Below are 25191 nucleotides of genomic sequence, written 5' to 3' on the forward strand. Positions count from 1 at the left end.
TTTTGTTACTTGGTACAAGAGTTTAGGTACTGGCTTCCAGTATACATTACTAAGATACCTAGAGGGTATAGAAGTCGGTTGAATAGAAGACGAAGAAGTAAATACTTGGCACAGAAGGAAATGTACTGCAACATTAGAATTAGGGTTTGTTGTTAGCCGCCGTATTATGAGTATGTGTCAAAGTCGTGCTACTGCTCGAAGGCCGTTGCTTAACAATGTTGTTATACTTGATCAGAGCACTTAGTTAAGTTATATCTTAAGACGCTAAGAAAAAGGTCAATCGGCGATGTTGAATACTGACTGCATGTAAACTAACCTATCTAATCTATTGTATTGACTTCTAAAATCACGTCAACTTTCTCTTCTCTAATTACGTAAGTGACTAATTAAGGGTACTTTCCTGGTCAGACCATAAATATTCCCTGATATAAACTTGATTTCGTTGATGTACCTATTTACTTATACACACTTGCCTATCATCCTCTGTTCTCTGCATTGCATTTAGGTATTAAGTATTTATGTTAAGGACGAATAAAAAACAAGTTTAAAAAAGCTTAATAAGCAGGTTAACCAAAGGTTGCAAAATCAGTCGCGTGGGACAGATACCTACGTTGTACGTACATATTGGTTTTATTCGTGGTAAGGTTTATAATTTTCAATAATGATAAAGTAAAGGTTATTTGCATATAAACATATTAAAAACAACTCACCTCAGCTATGCCACTCGATTTGTTATTCAATTTCGTTATACCTGTAACAAAAGAATACATTATACAACGAACTTATTATTCATCGCTGAAATTCAATTTAAAACGTATGGAAGAAGCAGACTTTCGATTCTTTCAATAAACATTTGAAAGCGCGGTTGCAGACCAGCTTTGTTATTGTAATAGCTTAATAGTACTTTGTAAATTATGTATGAATATGCATCACGAGGTCAATGACACTGTGTTACGGAAGTTTCCAATGCCAATGTGTCTATTTGTGCGATATTAGGACTTTTACTTTAGAAATTAGACTGGTTTTTGCGTGGCAAGCGTTGGACGCAAGGAAAGTGATAAATGTTGCATGCAGTTGTCATGTGATTTTTTCTCTCGTAAAGCTTTATGTAAGCTAAACAACTTTTAAGGACCCAGAATAGGACCCTGTGGAATACCTCTTTACTGTAAAAATAATAATAAAAGATTGATGTATTGATTGGAAATTAATTTTTTTTAACACGTATTTCACCTTTTGTATTAAGAAATTTATAAAAAAATGCAGTAATAAGTACGATTTTACTTAAAATTAATTACGCCTTGTACTTTTTATCCCTCAATTACGTTTAAGCAAGTTAATTCATGAAGATTGACGCAGTAGAGCGATTTTTTGCAGACGGTACTATTTTGATATTCAAAGTGTACTAAAAAAAAATGATCCTCTGGTGTCTTATGGCCTTGATCAGAGTTTCATACACAATTCCTCCTATTTCATTGTTTTCTTTCTAAGATATCTTTGTCGATAGCCGATAGTTATAGTGATTCGAGCTACAGCTATGTAATAATCTCGACTGTAGTTAGAGATTCCCACACAATAAATATTTGTAAATCTAACTATAAATTCACACTATCTCATGCATCTTAAAAATTATTTAACACATTACATAGTTCATACAATGCTTAAAATATATTTTTAAAGCCCATTTACATATCCATGAGTTAAGCGTAATAAACAACAGGTTTTTAGGCAGTTCTTTTTCTTATTTGTTTAAAACTGGTTTACGGTGGCAAAAATTCTGAGATTACTTGTTTTTTTCTTTAAATGACACTCCTAAAGCATAACTTTATTCCTGTGCGTAATAACGAAAATTTATACATTTTCATTAGCTATTTTATTTATTAAAAAGTTAAGGTAATAAATTACTTTCTTAATTATGTACTCAAAATACTTTTTGTACAATTTGTAACTTATTAATGACTTGAAATGACTATGACTATTAACGATGTTAGCCTCATGTAATAAGGTATGCCGTAAACCCGGCCTGTGGTCAAACCTCTTTCAAAATTAGAACTATACTTCTAAGGTGGTAAACTCCAGCAATCATGAAATGTATTCAAATACTGCACACAGTAGTGGATACAGTCATGCATAGCTTAATTTATGCAAGTATATATCTACAATTTACATAGTCACAGGGCAAACTACAATATGTTAAGGAAAATAGAGTTACGAAGCTAAGTATTTTTCTATTTCTAGCAAGTCACTCTCATATAGAAAAGTTTTATGTAGACAAATTTTACTTAAGAGAAATTGTAAGAAAATAAATATAATAGTTTATAGTGTATGTATAGTCAAATAATTACGCTTGTATTATTTTCAATATAAATCCTATTTTAATTTATTCTCTTTTACATGTCAAATGACAAAAAAAACTGTTTTATTTAACATAAATTTATTTGATGTTAATTATTCAAAATATTACATGATATAATCTTAATTTAAGAATCAATAATGCAATTCTTTGTTAAACTTTATACTAACACATAGTCTAAACAATTTAACTCAAACATTTTTACGAAAAAGACACAAAATTTAATATCACATGCATAAAAGTAAGTAGGTAGGTATATAAAACAAATATTAGCCTAATTCCGTGAAAAGGCAAATACTATGTTAGCGCTCAGCTATTACTTCATCGTTTCTTTACCACAAGAAAGTCTCTATTTGGTAATAACTAATACGTTTACATAATAAAACCGGTTACCAAATAAAGCAAACATGCTACTAGCTATTACTACTACTAATACAGACAATATTTTTTTTAATAATTAATAATGGTACGCAAAAAACTCACCCATCGTCATCTTGTAAGATTTTAAGGTAATTTAAAACACAAGAAAACACAATCTGGACAAGTTCAAAGTGCTACCAATTTGTTTTCACACGAAGTATCGCTGATTACATGTAATTACGCGATAATATATCAATTATCCTTCTATAATCCCGCTAGCGATACACACGACACTACCAACGCCGATGTCGGTCGGATTATATCTATCTATATTATTATAACTTTAGAAGCAATTTGAAGAAAATTAATTGTTTGCTACGTGCAATGCGTAGCTGAACTTCATCAGCTGTTTGACAACTGAATTAAGTGAATGAAGAAATGTCAAAATTGACACGGGTTAATATTGAATGACATTGAGGTATGACGTAAAACGAATGAATGGTTGTTACACTAGCGCCAAATTGAATTCGCGGTCAATACGATAACTACTTGGTGTATGACCATTTTTAATCTCATTCTAGTCCAACATTTCAACGCTAGATGTCGCAATAAACAAAAAATATTATTTAGTATATTTAATGACGAATTACGTTCGTACAAAACTAAAATTATATTACAAAATGTGTTTAAAATTAGTACGAAGATTTATTTTGAACTTTAGTATCCCACAAGTTTTAGAAAGAATTATACAACTGATACAACGAAGGTTCGTTCAACCTGGATTGTACGCATTTAAAATTAAATAAGATTAGTTATCATTATGTTCATATCGGAGGATTAATTTTAACAATTAATTTGCTCCGTTGTTATTCGCAATTTATTACACTTAAAAATAATAAGAGCGTGTTAAACATCAATCTTATTGCTAACAAAGGGCGACTAGGTCAGCGATTTTCATCGGCTTGTAACTAGTAGGTCTGTTATGTAAGCAAAATTGGTACTGTCGAAATAATCGTTTTATAGGGTCCATGACATGAATTAATTATATAGATCTACCGCAGATTGAACACACCGACGACGCTTATTGCATTCAAATAACATAAACAAGACATGTCCGGATAGTTAAATGTCTGAAAATAAAAACTATTACATTTTAAAAGGACTTATTGGATTGCAAATTGTTCCAAATGCATGGCTAGACACCATAGATATATTTTCATAATTTTCTTTGCCAAAATAAACATTATTTTCACTAGGTAAAGCCGATTTAACAAGCCTTATTGTCAGATATTATTAAACAATTCTATGTTTTTGAGGCAGGCAAAGAGCTATCTTCGCAAGAAAGGCACTGCAAACGTTATTTATCTTTATTTACTTAGTGGGTATCAACTACAATAAAATTAAATACATTTTTATGCGAGGTAGGAATACATATTTACACCCATCATGGATATTGCGTAACTTATTATATTATCGGCCTACTATTCTGATTAGTAGCTATGAATAAATTAACATTTCAAGCTCAAGGACACCTTTGTTTACTGTCCAACTTAAACTTTAAGTTCCGGACAAATATTAACGTTTATTACGATGAAATAATTACATTTACTCGTGCATAATAATATATAATGTCCTGTATGAAAAAAATGTGTGAATGTGAGTGACGCAAGGGAAGTTTGAAAGGATCGTGATGTGCGTTCTCATCTGGTCTCTACCTACTACTATAGGAAGAAGGCATGATTTTTGTATGTACGTATGTAGGTCATCGAAAATGATGAGCCGATCTTATAACATACAGAAATAGATAAAAATATACATAATTTTTTATGCAATGAGGGAGCCACTTCTAAGAAATGGGGAAAACATCGTGATGAAACTTGCACCCGTGAGCGTTCTTTAAAAACAGATCTTATAGGGACGCAGTCCCCAAACCGCATTTACCAGTGTGGTGGCCTGTGACTAATCGCGTGCTCATTTCCATTATCTAGGAGTAAACCCTTGCTAGCAGAGTCAAAAATCGTTACATATAATTTATCTTTTGTATTGTTCAAAACATTGTGAACGTTAATTAGTAAAGTCTCGCCTCTATTCCTGATCTGCCACGCCTTTCACAATGTAACAATAAATAAAGCTTCTAACTTCCAACATGTCACATGAATACTGAATGTGTTTTCCAACTTTGCGTAAATACCTAGTATCAGAGCTGTCAGCCGTCAATATAATTCTATATTAGTTTGTAAAACAAGAACTTGCACGGAACTATGTTTATTTTTAATAACTACTTTGTTGAGGTCTTATCGATTTGCCTAGGAAACTCCTAGAATATGTTAACCGTTAAATATTGAATAGGTTTTTCTTGGCTTTTCTTCTAGGACGACGCGTGAAACCTATATTGATCGTATTTTTGCTACTAGCACTAAGAGATATAGGCATTCGCGTTGCGCTAGATGTCGAGATATGAAATCTAAAACAACACACCAATGATTTTAAGAGTATAGGTACCTAGGTTAACGAAAAATGACATTATCTGTAACGAAAGTTCTTTAACACAGTTCTTGAAAGAATACGAAGTCTCCAAGCCAGACTAGGCCAGCGAGACTCGAGGCCTATCTCTTTCCTCTTTTGGAAGTAGACCCTTGCCCAGCAGGGCATTGTTAAGAGTGGAATTTAGTAGGTAATTTTTATTATAAGTTCATAATCTATTCAGCCAATAAGAGACATATACATTGTTCTTCAGTAATTTTCCATGTTCATCATCAATGTGAATTGAGTCTGATTATAGGTGATAAAGTCAATTTTCTATAATTTACTGCTAGTTGCATGTCATTCATGCAATTATTATGAAGGAATATATATTTCATTATGGTTATCTGTTACCAAGTGGTGGTTCCCACCTTAGAGACAATTATGTCGGCTTAAATGTGCTTTTGCGATTATTGTTCATGGCATTCATGAAAAATTTATAGTTTTGTTATTAATATACATTTAACAAAATACAAAATTACACTGTCTTCTGAATTGCTGACTCATCTGTAATTGGGGTAAAATACAAAAAATAGGAAATAGATATTTTAAAAAAGTTTTTTACAATTGTGGACTCCTTTCAAATATCTCCACATCTATTTACGAGTCATAAAATGTGTGTGTTTATCCATTCTGCGTGTAGGGCTATCACTGTCGTAACAAAGAAATTTAACGTTAAAACAGCTTAGCTATTTGACAAATATCCCATTGTCTATTTCTTTGTTGTAAAGTTGTTTACATACCAATGAACGAATTTCCCGTCTAAAACGGTCTTGAAATCAAGTTGATATCGGCTAAGAATCAGAATAGTGGGTTGCATTGGGTACTCTAGCTCTACGAGAACTTGAAATATAAAGCCAAAAGGCTAAAAAGACCAATTAGTCAACTCTGAAAGATCTTCTAACAGGCAGTGAAACGACCAAGAATCTTGGACGTGAAACTGCTTGTTACTGTCTTAAAAAGTTAAGGAAAAAAGGCGTAAAGAAATTGTACTTAAAAAGTTTTTTCAAAATAAGGTTAGTAGGACCCATTAGCAAAGGCTTTGCTGTTTGTCCGCCTCTTGAAGGGCTACTGAAAAGTGAGACTACTATTTATAGCTATGCCAACAACAAGGCTTCTAGAAAAAATACAAAAGCAAAAAATTACTTTGCGATAATTTTAGTCATCGTATTAATTATATTATAGGTAACTGTTATTCGAATAACTTCGACACGTAATATTTATGCTAATAGACTTAATATTTCAACCGCATGGTTCAATCTCGAACTCATAATATTTTATGTAGCCCGGTTGCCGTTATCTTATGGCGACGACAAAGGCCATGTTTCAAAGTCATCCACTCTTTAACCATTAAAACGGACTTTTGGTAATAAGGAAAATAACTGCGTTATTTTTAAGGTATTTACCGAATAAATTCGTGAAATATATTTTCAAGTTATATAAGTTAACTAATATAAATGAATACTCTTAAAACAAGAAAAGTCATTGAATTGTTTCATATAAGATTAGTTAAGGTTCTTTACGTCGCGGGGACTTTATAAACATACACATAACAGACAATAATTTCAGCTAGACCCGAAATATCTATTTATGGAACAAAATTAATTTTTGACCCGAGATGGAAGGTTGGAACTGTACCTCGATTCTGTACCACTATCGACTACCGACAACCGGCTAGCTATCGATATTTTGACATTTAGAATGTACTGCCAAAATATTTCCTACGACACCCGTCAGAGGCGCTGATCAGATTTTCATACAAAATTTCTCGATGACAGTTCGGTTGTCGGTAGTCGATAGTAGTAGAGAATCGAGGCACTGAACTCACGATATTCTGGCGCTGACGTAGTAAAGAGACCAATTCGACCGCTACACAACAGAATTACGCCTATGCCTACGTTACATAAAGTTATTTATAACGTAGTATTTAAATCATGACCACGTTGAGTTTATTTATAGAAATATGTAAATTTTATTATGTGATTAAGTAAGTTCGTGTTCGTAAAAAAACGCAGTCATTATCTTGGACTTATTAATGTTGACTCATAGGAGTTCCGTTGGAGCTATGTCAAATTTTATAGCTCAATTTTAATTTAAAAAACTTTATGCTTAAAATTTTTTCTAAGAACAAATATTGTGAAAAAATTTCAGATGATGATCTAGATTCTAAATCAGTCTCAGAATAATCAAGTACTTGTCCGGGGTGGAATATTACCTAGTTTCTAAATCAGACTCAGAACAATCAAGTAGTTGTCCAGGGCGGGATTGATATTCTGGAATACACAAAAAAGGCATACTAAAAAACCTTAGACGAAGTAAAAGCAAAATGTCATTTAGAAGGTAATTTTCTGGAATACCCAATAGATCACTCGTTTTTCCGAAGAAAACTGAAGCCCTAACCCTTAAACTGCTCTCGTCCAAAATATTTTGCAAATCCTCCGAGTGTAAACAGTGTTGCTATGACACACAGGAAAGTAGCTATGGCAATGAAACCATTTATACCTCTAATTATAAAGAAACATCTCAACGCATAAAAAAAAGAAAATGTTATACTCGTTCCATTACAAACGTACTAACTACGACATAATCAAATGAATTTAAGGACAGTGACGATGCGTAAGTGCGAGCGAAATAGTCCGATAAAATGACATGACGTAGTTAGCACGTTTATAAAGCCCGAGTATGATATGAATACAAAAAATCCTATAATGCTATAATCACTTTGACATCGTTCATCATTTATTTGATGACCGGACGTGAAAATTCACACATCTACATATTCAAACACTAGTCTTGTACTGAGTTATGTAAAGTTAAATAATGCTCATTTGACATTGACAATGATGGGGGCTGATGGAGGATAATGTCGTAACTACGCAAGTTGTTGCAGAAATTATGAGAAATTGATGATGGCCTTGACTTTGAAATTGTTTAAGCGGGATTAGCTTCTGCTCTTACTTCGTTTGCGTGATTTGATTTCCTGAGGTAAAAAGTATTATATGTGTAAATCTAGAAGAACTATCTTTGTACCAAATTTCACTCAAATTTCTTAGTTTTAGCGTGATTGACTAACAAATATTCGAATGCACAGCTTAACTTAGCACAGCTTAATTATGATAGAATGAATAACAGAAGTAAAATGATGATGTCCCTGACTTATTGTCCGACAATAATTGTTCTACATTAGTTCAGCAGTATATCCACAATAGCGTAAAAGATAAAGTAAGTAAATTATATACCTTCGGAATTATAATATTAGTGGAGGATTGATCGATATTTCAAGCTCTAAAAGCAGTGAAATTTCGACTAATAAACGTTTTTTACTTTTTGACGATTCCAATTTCCATCATTTCCGTTTGTATACTTCTCTTTACACATATGGCAAATTGCTAGTTGAAAACCTGTAATAACCAGTAATAACCAATAAAAAATATTTGGTAGGAAATCTTTTAAACAATAAACGAATACACTAGTGACAAAATAATATCTATTCAATGAAAATTCCGTTGACACAAAGTTCTTTAGCATTTCTTTAACGTGACAAACGCTCTACGTTACTAGAATATGTTATTAGATTATGTAGGTATTCGCTATTTCGCGGAAGAGCCTCAGTTAGCGACGAGGCCTATAAATTATTCAAAGCTCTATAAATATAAATAGATAATTAAACAAATCGTACGCTAAAAATAAAGTTTAATTACACAGTAGATTTAGTTTTATACGTTTGTACGTTGAATAAAAAATCTTTTTATATCTTCTAAATATAAAAAGATTCTGCTTATAATCCTACAAATATTGTAAATGCGAGAGTTTGTGAGTATGTATGTATGGATGTTTGTTACTCTTTCACGCAAATGCTACTGAACCGATTACGATGAAATTTGGTATATAGGTAGCTGAAGATCCAGAATAACACATAGGCTACTTTATTTTTATTCCGGAGTTCCCGAGGGATCGGGATTTACACGGGGAGGTACTAGTCTTCTCCCTCAGATTATAGTGACTAACACTTTACGTCAAGGCAGCAATGAACTGAATAGTGACCATTAATTTGACGTACACTTGTTGTCAACGAAGAGACACAATTAATTTTTTAAGCTATGAAATGTTGTGTGTTTGTCAGCGGAATTATGACAGCCGATATTTATGCTGTGAATCGTGAGACAATAATATAAGGCTTACTCATATCACCAAGTCTTTACAGCACGTTTGAGAATAAAAGGTGGTAAAAGAACAATCAAAGGTTAACGAAATTTCCGTCCCCAATATCAAGGGCAGACTACAAGCATTGCAGTAATGTGCCAGGATAACCGAATGATGGTTTCCGTTTCCTAACTCTTGCTACATACAGGACTACGAGAGCAATATCCTTACACAATAAGATAATGACTATATTTTAGAAAACCTAGATAATTCTAGGAGACACGAAAGTTTTACGTCACGCGTAAGTTTGCTCACAGCAGATATTACTCAGATATATGTAAGTATGTATAATGCTAATGTCGAAGAACAAATATACCCACTACTTAGTTACTAAGTAGATAACTCTGTGAACATACAGCTGAATTGACATTGTCAAGTTATTAACACGCAATGTAAACGTCCATGATCAACTAATTACTAGCCGTCCGAGCTCTCCGTGCCTCGAAGGGCACGTAAAGCCGTCGGTCCTGCGCATGACCTCTCACTGGTCGTGTCGGTTATCCGTCCCACCGGACTATGAGAGTGATGGAATAGAGAGTGTACCTGTGTATTGTGCACACACTTAGACACTATAAACAAAGTCCTGCACAGATGGCCAGTTTCAATGAAACTGACCGCCGTAGCTGTATATCGGCTAGGAGGACATTAATTACTAGCAGTTGAACAGCGAATTTAACAGAATTTTAACATGGGAAAACCATCAATCATAATAGTATTTTCCGAGTTAAGGTCTCTGCCCACTATCCCGTAGCATACCATGCTAGAAACATGTCGGGTACGGAAAGCAATCCGATACGGTCTAGGTACACTATTAGTATTTTTTTCCAATACCTTACTATCACTGATCTAACTGTTAAGTGTACTAAATAATGATAGATTTCATGAATTTCATTGACCAACAAGTTATGAGGTGTGTCCGACATACTTTATACTTCATCGGCTTTACAAAAGTGTAAATGAGGCTACCATTTTTACGGATATTTAGGAACGCTGACTCTCGCTTTTTTCTTTATACTTCATATTATTGTATCATCAATCAAATAATAAAAGAAACTTTTAGTTCTCATAAATTGGTGACTAAGAAAAAGTAAAGATTTTCTATGTTAATGTACCGTTTATTGTAAACCTAGGTTTTCTTCCTCACCATAAAATATGTAGGTAGCCATAATTGTCAATATGTCATTAGCATTTTTTCTTACTTTACACTTTTGTTCATTACTAGGACGAGGTTACAATGTGAATATTCATTTAAAACATTTGTCATTATGCCCTGCATGGTCATATTTTGAAGTATAGACAAAAACATGACCATATTTCGAAAAAGAAAAAATTGCCGAAAAGAATATTACAATAATACGCTATTGTAAGCTACTTATGTATGTGCCTGTATTTATATCAAAATTTTAAGTTTATAATACTATACGTATTTAAGTTAAAGGAATATATTTGTAATGTAATACTGTAGCTACAAAGTTACCAACGTAATGAGTTATAAAATTTTATTTTGAATCGCAGTTTAATAATCTATCATCTTTTATATTTAAGAACCTTATAATAAAACATTGTTTCGCAAAGAAACTAAGTTTTATTACTAAACCCACGCAAGTAAGAGTGCCTACAAATAATCTAATAAAATGATTGATTGGTCTATCAAAGGTAATAAATGAAAAGCCTATTACTAAGACCACGCGTGACTAATTCTATAATACCAATTTCTTAAGTATTATTTTCATAATGTTTGCTTGTTTACTTTGTCCATAGAAACATGTATTTTCGCACAGGACTGTTTATTTATAATTTAATAGTTATTTCATTGTAAGAAGTGTGTGCGTTGGTAATAATTTGAACAATAAAGTCCTGGCCATGTTCCGCCATTGTTTGAAAACAAAGGACCTGCTTGAATCGAACAAGCGTTTGGTTTATCGATGCGTTGACATTTATGTTGAGCAATACGACTTAATAAATGAATCTATGTGTTTTTCATATGGGGTAAAATTCGGAATTGATTGGCTCGTAACGATGGTATCTAGGATATGCTATAGCTGATTTTTGATTAAAGAAATTGGTTATTGTGGTGCATAATAATTTGGTAACTGAGATTCATGTCACAAGAATAAAAACAAAAGAAAATGCAAATAAATGTTTTTAACGAAGTCGTGAAATGCTTACTCAAGCATAGATCATAAATTGCTTTTTAGGTAGGTTAAAAAAAAACAAACTGTCAAATGCCGACTCCGAAAAAAATAAAAACAAACTTATCATGTTGCCTTTTTATAGGCCAGTACTCTATTGTCAATGGTGTAATTATCGTACATGAAAACTAGTACAACACGTGTGTCCAGGATATTGCCTTACACACTAATTAAGTAATTACCCCGTGGTCACATAATAAGCTGTTATTAGTTTCGACACAGGCAGTGTTGTTCGTCATCCTCACATTGACAGACAAATGACAACAAGTGAATGAAGGTGACATATTAATATTACAGTGATTTATGTCTATGATGAGAATTCAATTGTGTTCAAATGATTTTGAATAGTAAATAGAAACATTGTGTGCAAATTACGTAAAGTGCAGCAAGAAATTTATTTAACTCTGAGCAAATAATTTTGTTAGGAACGTACACTGTACACGCCAAAATGTATTGACCACAGTTTTATCCCAGTAGTTATATTTAGGGGGAGGCCTATACTCAACAGTAGGTGGATACGGGCTGATTAGATAGATAGATAGTTATATTTAGTTAAGGCAACTTTAAAATAATTGATAATAACTGCATTCAAATGAAATCTTAAGACCAAAACAAAATCTTATTATTTTCATCTGTTTATTAAGTTTCAGACCTGGGAAAACCGGATGCAAAGACTAAATTAGTTGCCACTTTGGGATATGGTGTCTATTTTCTCTTTTAGTATGCCCTACCATCCAGTGTCCAGTCCATGAACATCGAGTAAGAAATGGTGAATATAGAAACCCTATAAAAAAATCACACAGAAAAACTCGTTCTAATAATAAAAACTAAAACAAGTACCGTCTTCTTTGATTTCCATATTCACAACAGTCACTTCAGCACATTTATTTAAGTCAATGTTTACAATATGTTCGAACACACGCCCGTCGCTTGCGCATTCGTTCGCGCCTGCGTGTTCCCCGGCCGGTGGGCTCATGACTACTAAACCATACAAACCAAAACCTTACTAAACTAACCCATCGGCCAATAGCTGATTGAATTACATCCATAGATAATTTGACAGACGATTCGATTTTTAATTGTTTGGTGTTAACGATTTAGGTAATCGAGGACGTGCGGCCAGTATTAATGATTGTGCGATTATTGTTTCGAATGAACAGTTTAAAAAGAAGTTGGTTAGTTGTTCTTTTTTTTAATTTTGATGCAATTGTCATTCACATCATCAAATAGGTTTGGTTATATTTTATTCATAACACGAATAAAAAAGTGAAAGTGTGTTTTCCTGTTATTATTTTTTTCAGTACATTACGATTGGACTGATTTAGATAGTATCAAAAACTATTTTTACTAATCCCTCGAGCATTTCCCATATCATAATAATTTATAATAATCGTTTGTTTTCTATGAAATCAGACGCACCGATTACATCCATTCATCATCATTATTTCGAATGATGTCCTTTATAGATAAATGAAAACTATTAGTGGGTTGGTATTTTTTGTCCGCGATTTCGTTCGCGTCCCGAAACAAAAAAAGTGCTAAGCCATGTGAAAGATATTTTCCAAATCCGTGTAGTCTTTTCTATACTAATATTATAAAGCTGAAGAGTTTGTTTGTTTGTTTGAACTCGCTAATCTCAGGAACTACTGGTCGGATTTGAAAAATTCTTTCAGTGGTAGATAGCTCAGTTATCGAGGAAGGCTATAGGCCATATAACATCACGGTACAGTCATTAGGAGCGTATGACTCATTATTTTAAGTGACGCAAGCGAAGCTGCGCGGGTCAGCTAGTTGTAGAATAAAATAACATCCATTAGGCCCTCCATCCGCCAAACTTTTCACTACTTTTCTTTTATCAGTTAGGTTAATAATCTCACTGTTGGACATAAACATCTTTGACTAGGTAATTTAAGAAAATCACAGTCTTGGTGGAAATATAACAAAAGCAAAGTTTGAAGATGATAATGATGATCTACCACTTCGACTCCTAATCAGATTAGCACTGATGCGCCCGGAGTTGGTTTGTAGCCAATTTTAGCAGAAAACTCATGTGCGCAATGCGATGTGAGCGATGTCCATTTATTTATCAAATTTATTTATCATAAAGCAGCAATGTATTGTCGAGTTCATATCGTAGTGCTAATAAGTCTGTTCACCCCACTACAGAAGGCAAGGTTCTTTGAACTTGATCTTAACTATATATCACGAAGTTACCTATACTGTTTACATAACCATCACTAAGCAACGGTAACATTGGTTTCTGATTATTCACGATTTTGCCGCTATTACAATAATTTTGGGTATAAATTTGTTAAACTTTGGATATTTTGAAGACTGTTTGGTAAAAGACCTTCAGATAGTTCGAGGCATTGATTGATACTAGGTTAAACGCTTACCAAAAACAGAAACAAATACTATTTTATTTCTGACGTTTGAGGCACTCAGCGGGCTTATCACGTATCTCAATTGACAGCTAGTATACGTCAAATCTATGGTCACTATTCAGTACATTGCTGCGTTGACGTAACGTATTAATCACTATCATCTAAGGGAGTAAGCAATGGACAGCATAGTGGCTTTCAAATGGGTGTCAACTGAGATACGTGATAGCCCCCCAGGTAGTAAAAAAGCAAAGAATTTATCAAATCTTTTTTAGAAATAAAGTAAAAAAAGACTATTTCGGTTATTATAAAGGTCACATTTGTTATATTTTAACTGGTGACTAGTTAATAATAAACTTATGATTTAATTTTCTTTGCTAAGAAAAAAGGCAATTTTATTACAATACTATGTTTTATTTTATTATATGTACGAGTTTTACACGTGTAAAATATAGAGAATGTTTATTTTGTTATTTTCTTCTTCGACATTTTGGTTTTAAAAGGTCAACCCATTGGGTTTTCCTCAAAATGTTAAGTTATATTATTATTTCAAATTCTTAATTGTGATGAAGTGGTTGTAAATTTTTGTTTGTATGTAACCAGTACCTATATAACCAGGTTTAACTTTTGCTTATGTATGCTCTTTTATTATGTATAATATTATTTATTATAGGCATTAACGCGAACACGCAGTTTACCTTAAAATGCCTAACGTTCTTTCATTATCTCGCTATGAAAAAAACTATTTTATTTGTGACTTTTATTTATAACTTAAAAGGCATCCATCGTGCCTAGAATAACGTAGTTCTAGTCCAATGTTTGAACTGCCACGTTTTACATTATGGAAATAGGTTTTACTATTCAACGATTTGAAAGATCGCGGGTTCGAGTTTGGAAAGAAATTGGTTTATTTATAGAATTCAGGAGGTTGTGGAAGATGGATTGAGATTGCTTGTTTGTTGACGCTGATGTTTCATCTATCAAGGTCTAATACCTAGCTAAATTTTATTATTATTTATAAAAGAAAATATTAGGTCGGGGAAAAAGACATACTATAATGCGAAAAGACTTTTTCCCCGACCTAATATTTCATTAACGATTTTTAACTCTCGCGACTTGTAGCTAAACGTGTAGTGCAAAAAGACATTAGTGAGTGTGAGGTTTCCGAAGACGATGTCCAGGATAGAGCAAAGTGAAAAAGAAGGATCAGGAAGGCTGATCACACTACTATAATAATATGGAATTCATAGCATGGAAGAGGGAGAACGGGTCTAAAACGCAGTTACTGACTGCCAGACTACTGAGACTACGGTCGATACAATTGGATCAAAACATCGAGTAAGCCATTAGGGTATCTTTAAATTTTCAATCGCGTTTAAGACCCGTTTTATTATAACATTATGTACATGTTTTATGTTTAGCGAAAATATTTTTAGCATAATAATACACACATAACCATTGACACACGCTTTCTTCCCATAGGGGTAGCCAGTTACAATTTTCTTCTAACTAGTAGCAATATTGTGCTTCTAGTTAAAAGAAAATTGTCTGAGAAATTTTCACCTGCTAGTTCAGTGTTTAAAGCAGCAATCCCATTGCCATTTACTAGGCTACCGATGTCGTTCGTCTTCAAGAATATTTAAAAATACACGAAATACTCAATATCCAGTTCAGAATCTTGTTACGAGAGATTCTACCACACGATTGTTAAAGCAATTAACTATTCCACGTTCTTATTACTGTCATTAATTTATTTATATGATTAAATAAATAAAAAAACTATTGTATCATATATTATTTTAAAGGTAGACATTACAGTGCATAAACAACTATTCTCTGTCCATTATATTATCAGCCTTTGACAGCTCACGCTCATAAAGTTTTGTACTGCTGACGTGAAAATGTCATACAAATAATATTTGTACTTCATGGCCGGGTACCGCCCACCTACCCCCGGTTTCTGAGGTACATGTAGCGGTAGTTTATCTATTCAATAGCGTTTAAACTGATAAAAAAAAAAACAGCTATTGAATAGATAAACTACCGCTAAATGTACTCAGAAACCGGGGGTTAGTGATGTGTTACACATAGTGATTACTACGACTGTGCCACCGATTAAAAAATAATCGGTAAAACACAATGCTACGAGTTTTAAATCTGCTAAAGAAATACTCTATAATAATGTTATCAAGACGACGACAGACGAAGACAAGACTTCATAATAATATAATAGCATTATATTATCACACGGATTAAAAATCATTTTCAAAAAACTAAGACAATATTAAATCAGAATGTAAATTTCTATGCCTGTTATTAGTTCATGTAGGCATTATAGGTATAGGTAGGTATGTTATCCAATTATTGATAGTACTATAATCGGAATGGTATAGAATTTTATTCGAGAATCTTTAGGACATTACTAAATACGTCAATCGTCAAGCTGTCAAAAGACTTATAATACACTAGCTGACCCGCGCAACTTCGCTTGCGTCACATAAGAGAAACATAATTTTCCCCGTTTTTGTAACATTTTTCACTGGTACTCTGCTCCTATTGGTCGTAGCGTGATGATATATAGCCTATAGCCTTCCTCGATAAATGGGCTATCAAACACTGAAAGAATTTTTCAAATCGGACCCGTAGTTCCTGAGATTAGCGCGTTCAAACAAACAAACAAACAAACTCTTCAGCTTTATAATATTAGTATAGATAATGGACATAGTGTAATTGGACATTAACACACGTCTTTTTATAAGGATTAAGTTCATCAATATAACAACGAATGTATTCCTTATGTAGGGCTAAAGAGGTACCTTATAAGGACGTCATATCCGCAATTAATTTGACGCTTGACGAATCTTTGAACAAACAATTTAAACTAGTTTGTATTATTTATTAAATGACCTTCGGTTGCTACAATCCCATGACATGATACCTTTATATAATAAAACAAGCACATTGTTTATTCTTTATAACTCTCGTAACAACTTTTTTTGTTATAGTGTTAGGGCGTTATTATTTTTATAAAATCGTATTTGTTTAATAGATTAATTAAAATAATTACCCTAAATATGAGTTGGTGTCACATTTCAACTAACTACTAATAGTTATTGTCGTTAGGAAACTAATTAATTGTTTGTTTGGAATCATACTTTATTTAATTTTTACTGAGACAAGGCGAGCGAATGACTGTCGAAAAAAATATATAATAATATCTCTATTTTATTTATTGTAATAAATATAAACGATTTTAAACTCTTGACTTGTACACTTTATAATAAAATGTAATCTTAAACGAAATTAAAATTTAAGATGGTTAACTTATTCGTTTACCCGACGTTTCGGTCGAAGTTGTTCAAGCCGTTTGACGTGGCTTAGCGACTGTTATCTTAGTAAACAACAACCGGTACCGACTTTTAACGTGCCCTCCGAAGCACAGAGACGCCCAGTTCAAATACCACTATGCGGACACCCATCTATGGAATGACCACGCCAATGGTTGCTTAACCCACAGATCGTTTACCGACCGGTGAGCGCAACTGGCTATGGGCGCCTGAAAAAAAATACTGCTAAATACTGGTATCCAGCAGCATCAGGTAAGACTGGAAGCCGACTCCAACATAGTTGGAAGAAAGGCTAGGCTGATTTTGTATGTTTGTGAATCTTCTTTTTAAATGTTCAAATTCACGAACTAACGTGATGACGTTTTTGCAAATGTACGTGACACATCAAGTTGTTATTTTTTATTTCGGAAAATGTAAAAAAAGTGTTAAACCTCAAGTTCCTGTGTAAATATTTTTACCATGTGTATGACGTTACTTACGCTTATATACTGTTGACTTTTGTACTTATTTTTTATTTATTTATCAGTCGGATGTTAAGTTTAATTTAATATTAGATTATTGTGGGCTTTGTAGTAAAATAACATTTATTTTTTATATAAACCATTTAAGAGCCGTATGTAGCTTATCATGACCGTAAAAATATTTTCTGCGATTAAAAAAAGAGACCTATGCGTTCTGGTAAGCCCTAATAAGCTCTACTTTCCGAAATGGCAGTAAAAACTAATAATTTTAGCAATTTCGCCTTACCTCTGTTTAGAAGACATTTAATTATTTTCACCAAAACATTTAACATCTCTATTCAAATAAATATTTAACCCGAAACCCAAAAACCCAGTCTAGACGACACATAAACTAATGGCATTGAAAGCAAATAAAATTAATGAAATTAGTAGTCATATTTTGTAACAATAACGCGTAATTATATCATTTCGTTTATTATTGAGTAGTAACCAACTAAACTGTTATAAAAGAGCTGAGACTTTGGATCAACATTTGGCCCACATTTCATGTTTTTATTGATTAATAATGTAATTAATGTTCCTCCCACGCAGGACCTTTGATTAGGCTCAAGATATGTCTGAGTTATTAAAACTTATCGATTAGGTATCAGGAAATGTCCATTTTAACAACCATTCTCATCTTCCCTTTAATAAATATATGTCATATCTTCGTAGTAAAAAACCAGCTATATAGCTGGTTTTTGACTACGAAGATATGACACTTACAGAAGAACTAACTTAAAAAAACAATTGATGCAAAATGTAAATTAAATCAATTGTGAATCATAAACGCTTAATGGCTAAGTCCCAAAAAGACTTTTATGTAAGTAAACTTAAGATATATGAAGCGTCGAGATAAAACATTAAACACAACTCAAAGCATAGCAAGTAGACATAAGTTAGTCAGAATAATCATTATGAACTATTTATTTGCTCTTGCAAATTCTCTCAAGTTACAAATGACAACTAAAAAAATTCTAATGTAGTACCTATAACTTAGGTACATGCGTAGTAGATACTGTTAGTGTAAGGTGGTTATAAATAAATAAATAAATTATAAAGGTCGTCAAGAACTAAAACCACGGCATATTTGTCTACAAAACGAATTATAAAAGTCTTCCAACTTTGCGCAGACTCCATTGACAAGCTTGAGTCGTAAGAATGACCGAAGATACTCGGTTGAAAGTTTGTCTGGGTCGATGAGAGTTCAATGAACTGTCGCCCCACATATTATTATAATCGAGAATTCGTGACACTTTCGGACAAATCTTCGTGACCTTGACGAAAAGACGCGGATAAATACATAAAGAATTCATAAAGTTATTTTAGAGTAATTGTTTTCACAAACTGTGTTAATCATTATTTAGGTAATAAAACGATATAAAAATGTAAAGTGTGTTTAGTTATTTGTTTATGTTATTTTATTTTTATTTTCTGTGCAAATAGAGTAAGAGATTGACGCGAATTTTCATGTAAAGATAGTTTATCACGGGAAATTGTCCCGCTCCCACAGAAAAATACATGAAACATCATTCATTCATTGTAGGTATAGGTTTCTTCGGAAAAAAAACAAAGTCCCTTTTTAATAGCTATTAGATAAATAGCGTTATAAATAATTACTAGTTTTCATTCAATTAGATAATCGTAAGTAAGAGTGTCTTATTGACGTACAATTAAATGATCACCAATGCTATTAACTAGATTACTATACACCATAAAGTTCACATGCTTAATTAGCTATTATTTAAGTACACAATGCATTTTAGTAGCACTATAATAACCTCCTATTTAAGCCAATAATCATATCATTACGGCTTAAACGGTTAAGAATCATTCAACATAATTGCATACAAAAAATAAATAAATACTTACTTAGTATCCAAATTACTAGTAATTTTAAATTGTTGGTTGTAAATAATTGTAAAATTGCAGGTCTTGGTGAACGATGAACAAGTGATTGAACTCAATTTGGTAAATTGAATGATTTTACATTATTCGTCATTCATGTCAAATTGAACAGTTTGTAAATTGAATGATTCTAGATCGTTCGTTATTCATGTCGGAATTAGAGTATTGACCTGTTGTTTGAGCCGTCCCACAGGGCTAAAGGGTATTATAGGTATTGTATTCACTTAAAACAATAAAATTAAATCGATCTAATCAAGTTAATTTGGACGTAAAAGCAACTTTACGACGCTTTTGGTAGTAAATATTATTATATTTTTCTCGGAAAAAAACTGTAAGAGTTAGTTTATTTATTATAATAGGGTATGCAAGGTCGTACATTTAAACCTTCTTGGAGAATCTGTCATATATTGGTGAAAACAGCATGAAAATCCATTTCAGGCAGAGAGACGCGGCGAGGGGGCTTTATTTATCATAATATTATTATATAAACAATAGTTTTGTGTTGAACAGTTCATTTACTAGTAACTAAGGGTTAATTCCCAATAGGAGGGAAACAGCAATAAAAAATACCGTTTTATGATAGGTATTGAATAGTCTAATCGTCTCTTCGGTAAATGCAATTTATACGGTATCGGATTTTGTTTACTTGAATGGCGACATCTTTGGTTAGGTTTTTAACAGAAATTACGAAATGTCTACATAATCTTGTTAAATTGGATCTGGTCATCTGTAAAATTACGCAATGGCGTTACAGTTTTCTTTTTTTATATAGATTAATTTGTTACTTTTTGCCATCTTTTGTAGTTATACCAATAGCTGGAACGGCAGTTTAAATTCGTTTGGATTATGGATAGCTGCAGGTTAGATTATTTTGCATTATGAGTGTTATATTTTATTTGAAAAGTAAATATTTGTGATTTAATCTTTAGTTCATTTTGAAAAGAGATGCTGCTTTTTCGTCCTAGGAGACCCTGGGCCAGTTTCACAGTTTATGACAAAGTGCCTGATAACCTATCTGATAGTTAAAATGGTAGCAATTAAGCAAACTAATACTTAACCAGAGGAAGTGATAGTAACAATCAATGTCCAGGAATGAGGAAACAAAATGAACTAAAGAATTGTAATTATAACCTCTTATGTAACTTGGTCCTTACAAAGAAGTTAGCAGTTTCTAAGAATTTGAACTGTTCGTGTTTGTAAGGTGACTTAACAAAGTAATTAAAATTGTTAGCACTTAAACATTAATATGCAAATTCTTCGCGATTCTGATGAACTTGAACTTGGTAGTATAATGATATTTACTTTGTCATAGTAACTTTATCTATACCTTATGTTATTACAAATGTGTTTAAGTTTAATGATAAAATGCTAATAAACCAAGACATTTATTCAAAAATAAGACTTATGTTAAATTATACATTTACCAAATACAAATACCAGTGAAAATAACTTTATTTTTCAGTTGGTTAAGTTAATATATGGCGAAGTAATGATGCCACATTTGACACTATACAAGTATCTACTTACAACATAACTACACAGGTAGATACGCGAAATTATAATTTTAGAGTGTGACATGATCTAAAATTACATATTTTCCTTATTGTCACAGAAATAAATAAATGCTTTCCTGAATTTTAACCTTGTCAGATATTTTAGGATATAATATACATATATAGAAACAAACCCTGATTAGGAGATACGGTTCAAAACGGATTATTTATGACGTGGATGTTTTGTCTACAGATCGACTCATATTAAGTAGAGCACAGATTATGTTTTATTATTTAGTTGTCACATGTTTAAATAATTTCTTTGTGAAATGTAATTCGTGGACTGGACTCTACAAAACTATTAGTTGTGCCTGTCTTTACTATTGTAGTCATTTAGGATATGCATTTTATAACAATAAATATACTCTACGCATATCTAAATATTTTTCATTTCATTAAATATTTGACTTTCTAACTAAAAAGTTTTAATTCTAAAGCATAAATTACATGGCCATTATTCACGAAAAAAATATTCAAATGACATGTAAAAAGAAAAAGTAAACAATAAAAATAAACATTAATGGCATCACCGAATTATTTCAACCGCGAGTGGCCAGTGAAAACGTAAAAAGGTTGGATTTAGAGCAGATAATTTTTACATTTTTTAAACAAACAATGGCAGCGGTAGAGCACGTACAAGATTTTGTTTATTTTGTCTTGCAACCAGTTACATCATTGAATTCACCGCTAATGTAAGAGTTTGGTCAATATCTTGTTAAACTCTCCAAAAACCAGTTTATCGTTTAAAAATAGACATTTCCAATTGCAGTAATAATTATTTACGAACTTGAAAACAATTAAGAAATTGCTGTTTTATGTAAGAGTTATTTTTATTTTAACTTGTTTTTTTATGATATCAATGTAATTACTGATTTACGAGAATATTCTACTGTTTAGTGTAACATGAAAAGTTAGCAATTTAGGATTAATTGGAATTACAAAATGCTTTTATTACAGTTCAGCGTGAACAGTTCGCAAATACGTATGATATTCGATGCGTACTTTTGCATTTTGAGTTAATAAATAGATTTCGTTGAGCACTTGATATTAAACTTGTTTAAAAATTTACATTTGGTTTTGAATTAATATCACGTAATTGTCTCTACAGAAAGTACAGTAATTTCTCTATACTTTCAGAATCACAACACAAAATAAAAAACATAAACAAACTCACCGTTTCCGTTCATGGCTTTGACCTCCTTTGGTTTATCAATATGTATCACTGGTATATCAGAATCTTCTGCTATTTTGTCCGTACTAGCTATTATATTATCTATATCGGCATCAATATCAATGACTGTGACGTCACTGGCGTTATCACTCGCGTCTTGCCCCGTCGGCGCCGGCATTTCAACTAACTCTTACAAATGAATGTTTACAACTGGCTGTATACCGAAATACTTGTGCCTGAATTCGGTTACGATAGGGCAGAATGTTGTTTATACGCAGTGGCGGGAAAATTATGACAATAGGTTAGAATTTTCGTTCGTATAATCTAATATTTATCGTGTTCCAAATTAGGTATCGATGAATATAGGTATTTATGATAATATTATAATTACAAGATAGCATTGATTGCAAAAGTTGTATGTTTTTTCTGGGATAAAATTATTTTAATTTGTTAACATTTTTTAAGTTGTTTAATATTTTACATCATTTTAGTTGATGAAATTATGACTTGTTATGTATGTAACATATCGCACTATTCATAATACAGTTATGTCGTAACTGACAGCTTCATATGCAACCAAACAATTTATTTACGTATCATATAAAAAGTTAGAAATGTAAAAAAACATGTAATATGTGTCGGAGCTAACTGACTTTTTTTCACAACTGAAAATATTTTGTTTTAAAAATACAGTTTACCTCTTAGAACGAAATCATATTGATATCAGTAGTTTGAAAAGGATTGGAATTGGAAGCAAGTAAATAATTCTTCCAAGATTTCTAAAATATTTTTTTGAGCTACGACAATATTGCATTATTAGTGCGATATAATTTACGTTTTATTTTTTTTAATTAATTCGATTAATTCGTGTTTATAACTGGCTAAAAACAAACGAAATTCTCAAATCGTCGCTTACTGTATTTTATTTATTTTATAAACAACTATCTGATTTTCCCTACGTAGAACTACTTTTGGAATACGGGAGTAGTTATAAGATTAATTAATTAGCAGGTACAAAGGTATGTACCGTCTCGGTAGCGTCGCGAGTAGCACTAACGAGTGATTGTTTCACTGTTAACGCGCGATATTGGATAATAGTGCGTAATATGTTATTAGTTATACAGGGCTGGCTGTTTCACACACGCTTGCAATTTTGCTTCTCATGCTACGTATAATAATCTTGAAAAATATGGCACACATTTTAATAGATTGCTTCGACATACGACAAGACTGAAACTTAATTCTCTAACATTTTTTCTTTTTTTTTTGCGTTAGGAAAATGCATTACTGCATGTCCCGCCCCAGGGAGGAAAGCAGGGGTCTGTCGGGCTCTCCCGCCGGCAAGGCGGTCCGGCTGACTTGGGCATACCGACTAAAAATCTGACGGTGTTTCTTCAGCGGTCACCATAATTCTCTACCACTATCAACTACCGACAACCGAGAAATTTGGCACGAAAATCTGATCAGCGCCTCTAGCGGGATCGGGAGGAACTATTTTGGCAGTATATTTTAAACGTCAAATTTTCGATACTCTACTGCTGTATTGAAATTCGGGAAATTATTGTTTAAGTAGCCGACATGCGTGACTCTACTTAGTTTTAGTCGCCATTTATCTCGCTTTCAAAGGTTAATTTAAATCTATTACTAATATTGGAGTCTATTACTAGACAAATTTCTACAGCATTTGAGAACAAAATGTTCAGCGTAGCACATACAGTAAGATTATGAAAATTGATTTTTCTAAGTACCCATAAAATGAATTGTGTATGTTCATAGCAATTGCCTTTACTTTGAAGTAGTATATTTAGCCGGGTGGACAACACACCAACGATTTTTCGAAGTTATGTGTGTATTTAAGAAATATTTATCACTTGTGAGGATAACATCGTGATGCAACCTTGCTTGCCTGAGAGTTCTTTAGGACAGTTCTTGAAGGTCTGCAAAGTCCCCTACCCGCAGTTGGTCAGCGTGGTGGACTTAAGGCCTAATCACTCCCTCATTACGGGAGGAGACTCTTGCCCAGCAGTGGGACATTAATGTGTCATTTTTTTTCGTACTAGCAACCTTCTTATCAACCCTAGTATACGTAGACATAAGCTGTGATACTAAACTGCGGATAATTGTACGAGGAATAAGGAAACTCAAGTTACGCCGCCGTTCCAGTGCGACCACCGGTTACGAGAGCGTTACATAACATCAAATAACTATTTCCAATGACCAAGTACATTGATTAACTCGATATGAGTTGTTGTCAATAAATTACTATATAAACAATATTTATTATTACGATAGTTTTATATTAAGTTAAATATACGGTCGAATTGACTATAAATAAATAAATTTAACCCATTAATGTCCCACTCCTGGGCAAGGGTCTCCTCCCGTAATGTAGGAAGGTTTAGGCCTTGAGTCCACCACGCTGGCCAAGTGCGGGTTGGGGTCTTTGCATGCCCTCAATAAATGTATTAAACAAATTTTAGGCATGCAAGGTTTCATCCGATAAGACTGGAAGCCGACTCCAACATAGCTTGGAAGAAAGGCTAAGCTGATATATAAGTTTTCCTTACGATGTTTTCCTTCACCGACCTCCTTTTTCTTTAAGTCGGTTAATACAGACACCAGAAGTAAGGTTTGTAATTATGTATAAATTACAACGAGATGACTCTACAAGACGTTAAATACAACATACAATACTTGGAAAAG

General features: G+C 32.7%; 1 protein-coding gene across 5 annotated transcripts in view; it reads right to left on the reverse strand.

Annotated features, from left to right (window-relative positions):
* Nucleotides 1–23527, reverse strand: part of Aldh-III (Aldehyde dehydrogenase type III) — a 47002-nt gene extending 23475 nt beyond the window's left edge. For 2 of the 5 annotated variants that reach the window (XM_076124762.1, XM_076124760.1), the window contains exons 1-2: nucleotides 22492–22675; nucleotides 711–751 (exon numbers count right to left, since the gene is read on the reverse strand). In XM_076124762.1, coding sequence (XP_075980877.1) covers nucleotides 711–751; nucleotides 22492–22666 — 216 coding nt within the window. In that variant the 5' untranslated portion in view covers nucleotides 22667–22675. Of the gene's footprint in view, nucleotides 1–710; nucleotides 752–2833; nucleotides 3134–12468; nucleotides 12613–22491; nucleotides 22676–23515 lie in introns of those variants that run through there. The other 3 variants (XM_076124761.1, XM_076124763.1, XM_076124764.1) reach the window with 3 other exon arrangements.
* Nucleotides 23528–25191: the final 1664 nt, after the last annotated feature.

Source organism: Anticarsia gemmatalis, chromosome 17 (genome assembly GCF_050436995.1).
Source record: "Anticarsia gemmatalis isolate Benzon Research Colony breed Stoneville strain chromosome 17, ilAntGemm2 primary, whole genome shotgun sequence".
NCBI classification, from domain to species: Eukaryota; Metazoa; Arthropoda; class Insecta; order Lepidoptera; family Erebidae; genus Anticarsia; species Anticarsia gemmatalis.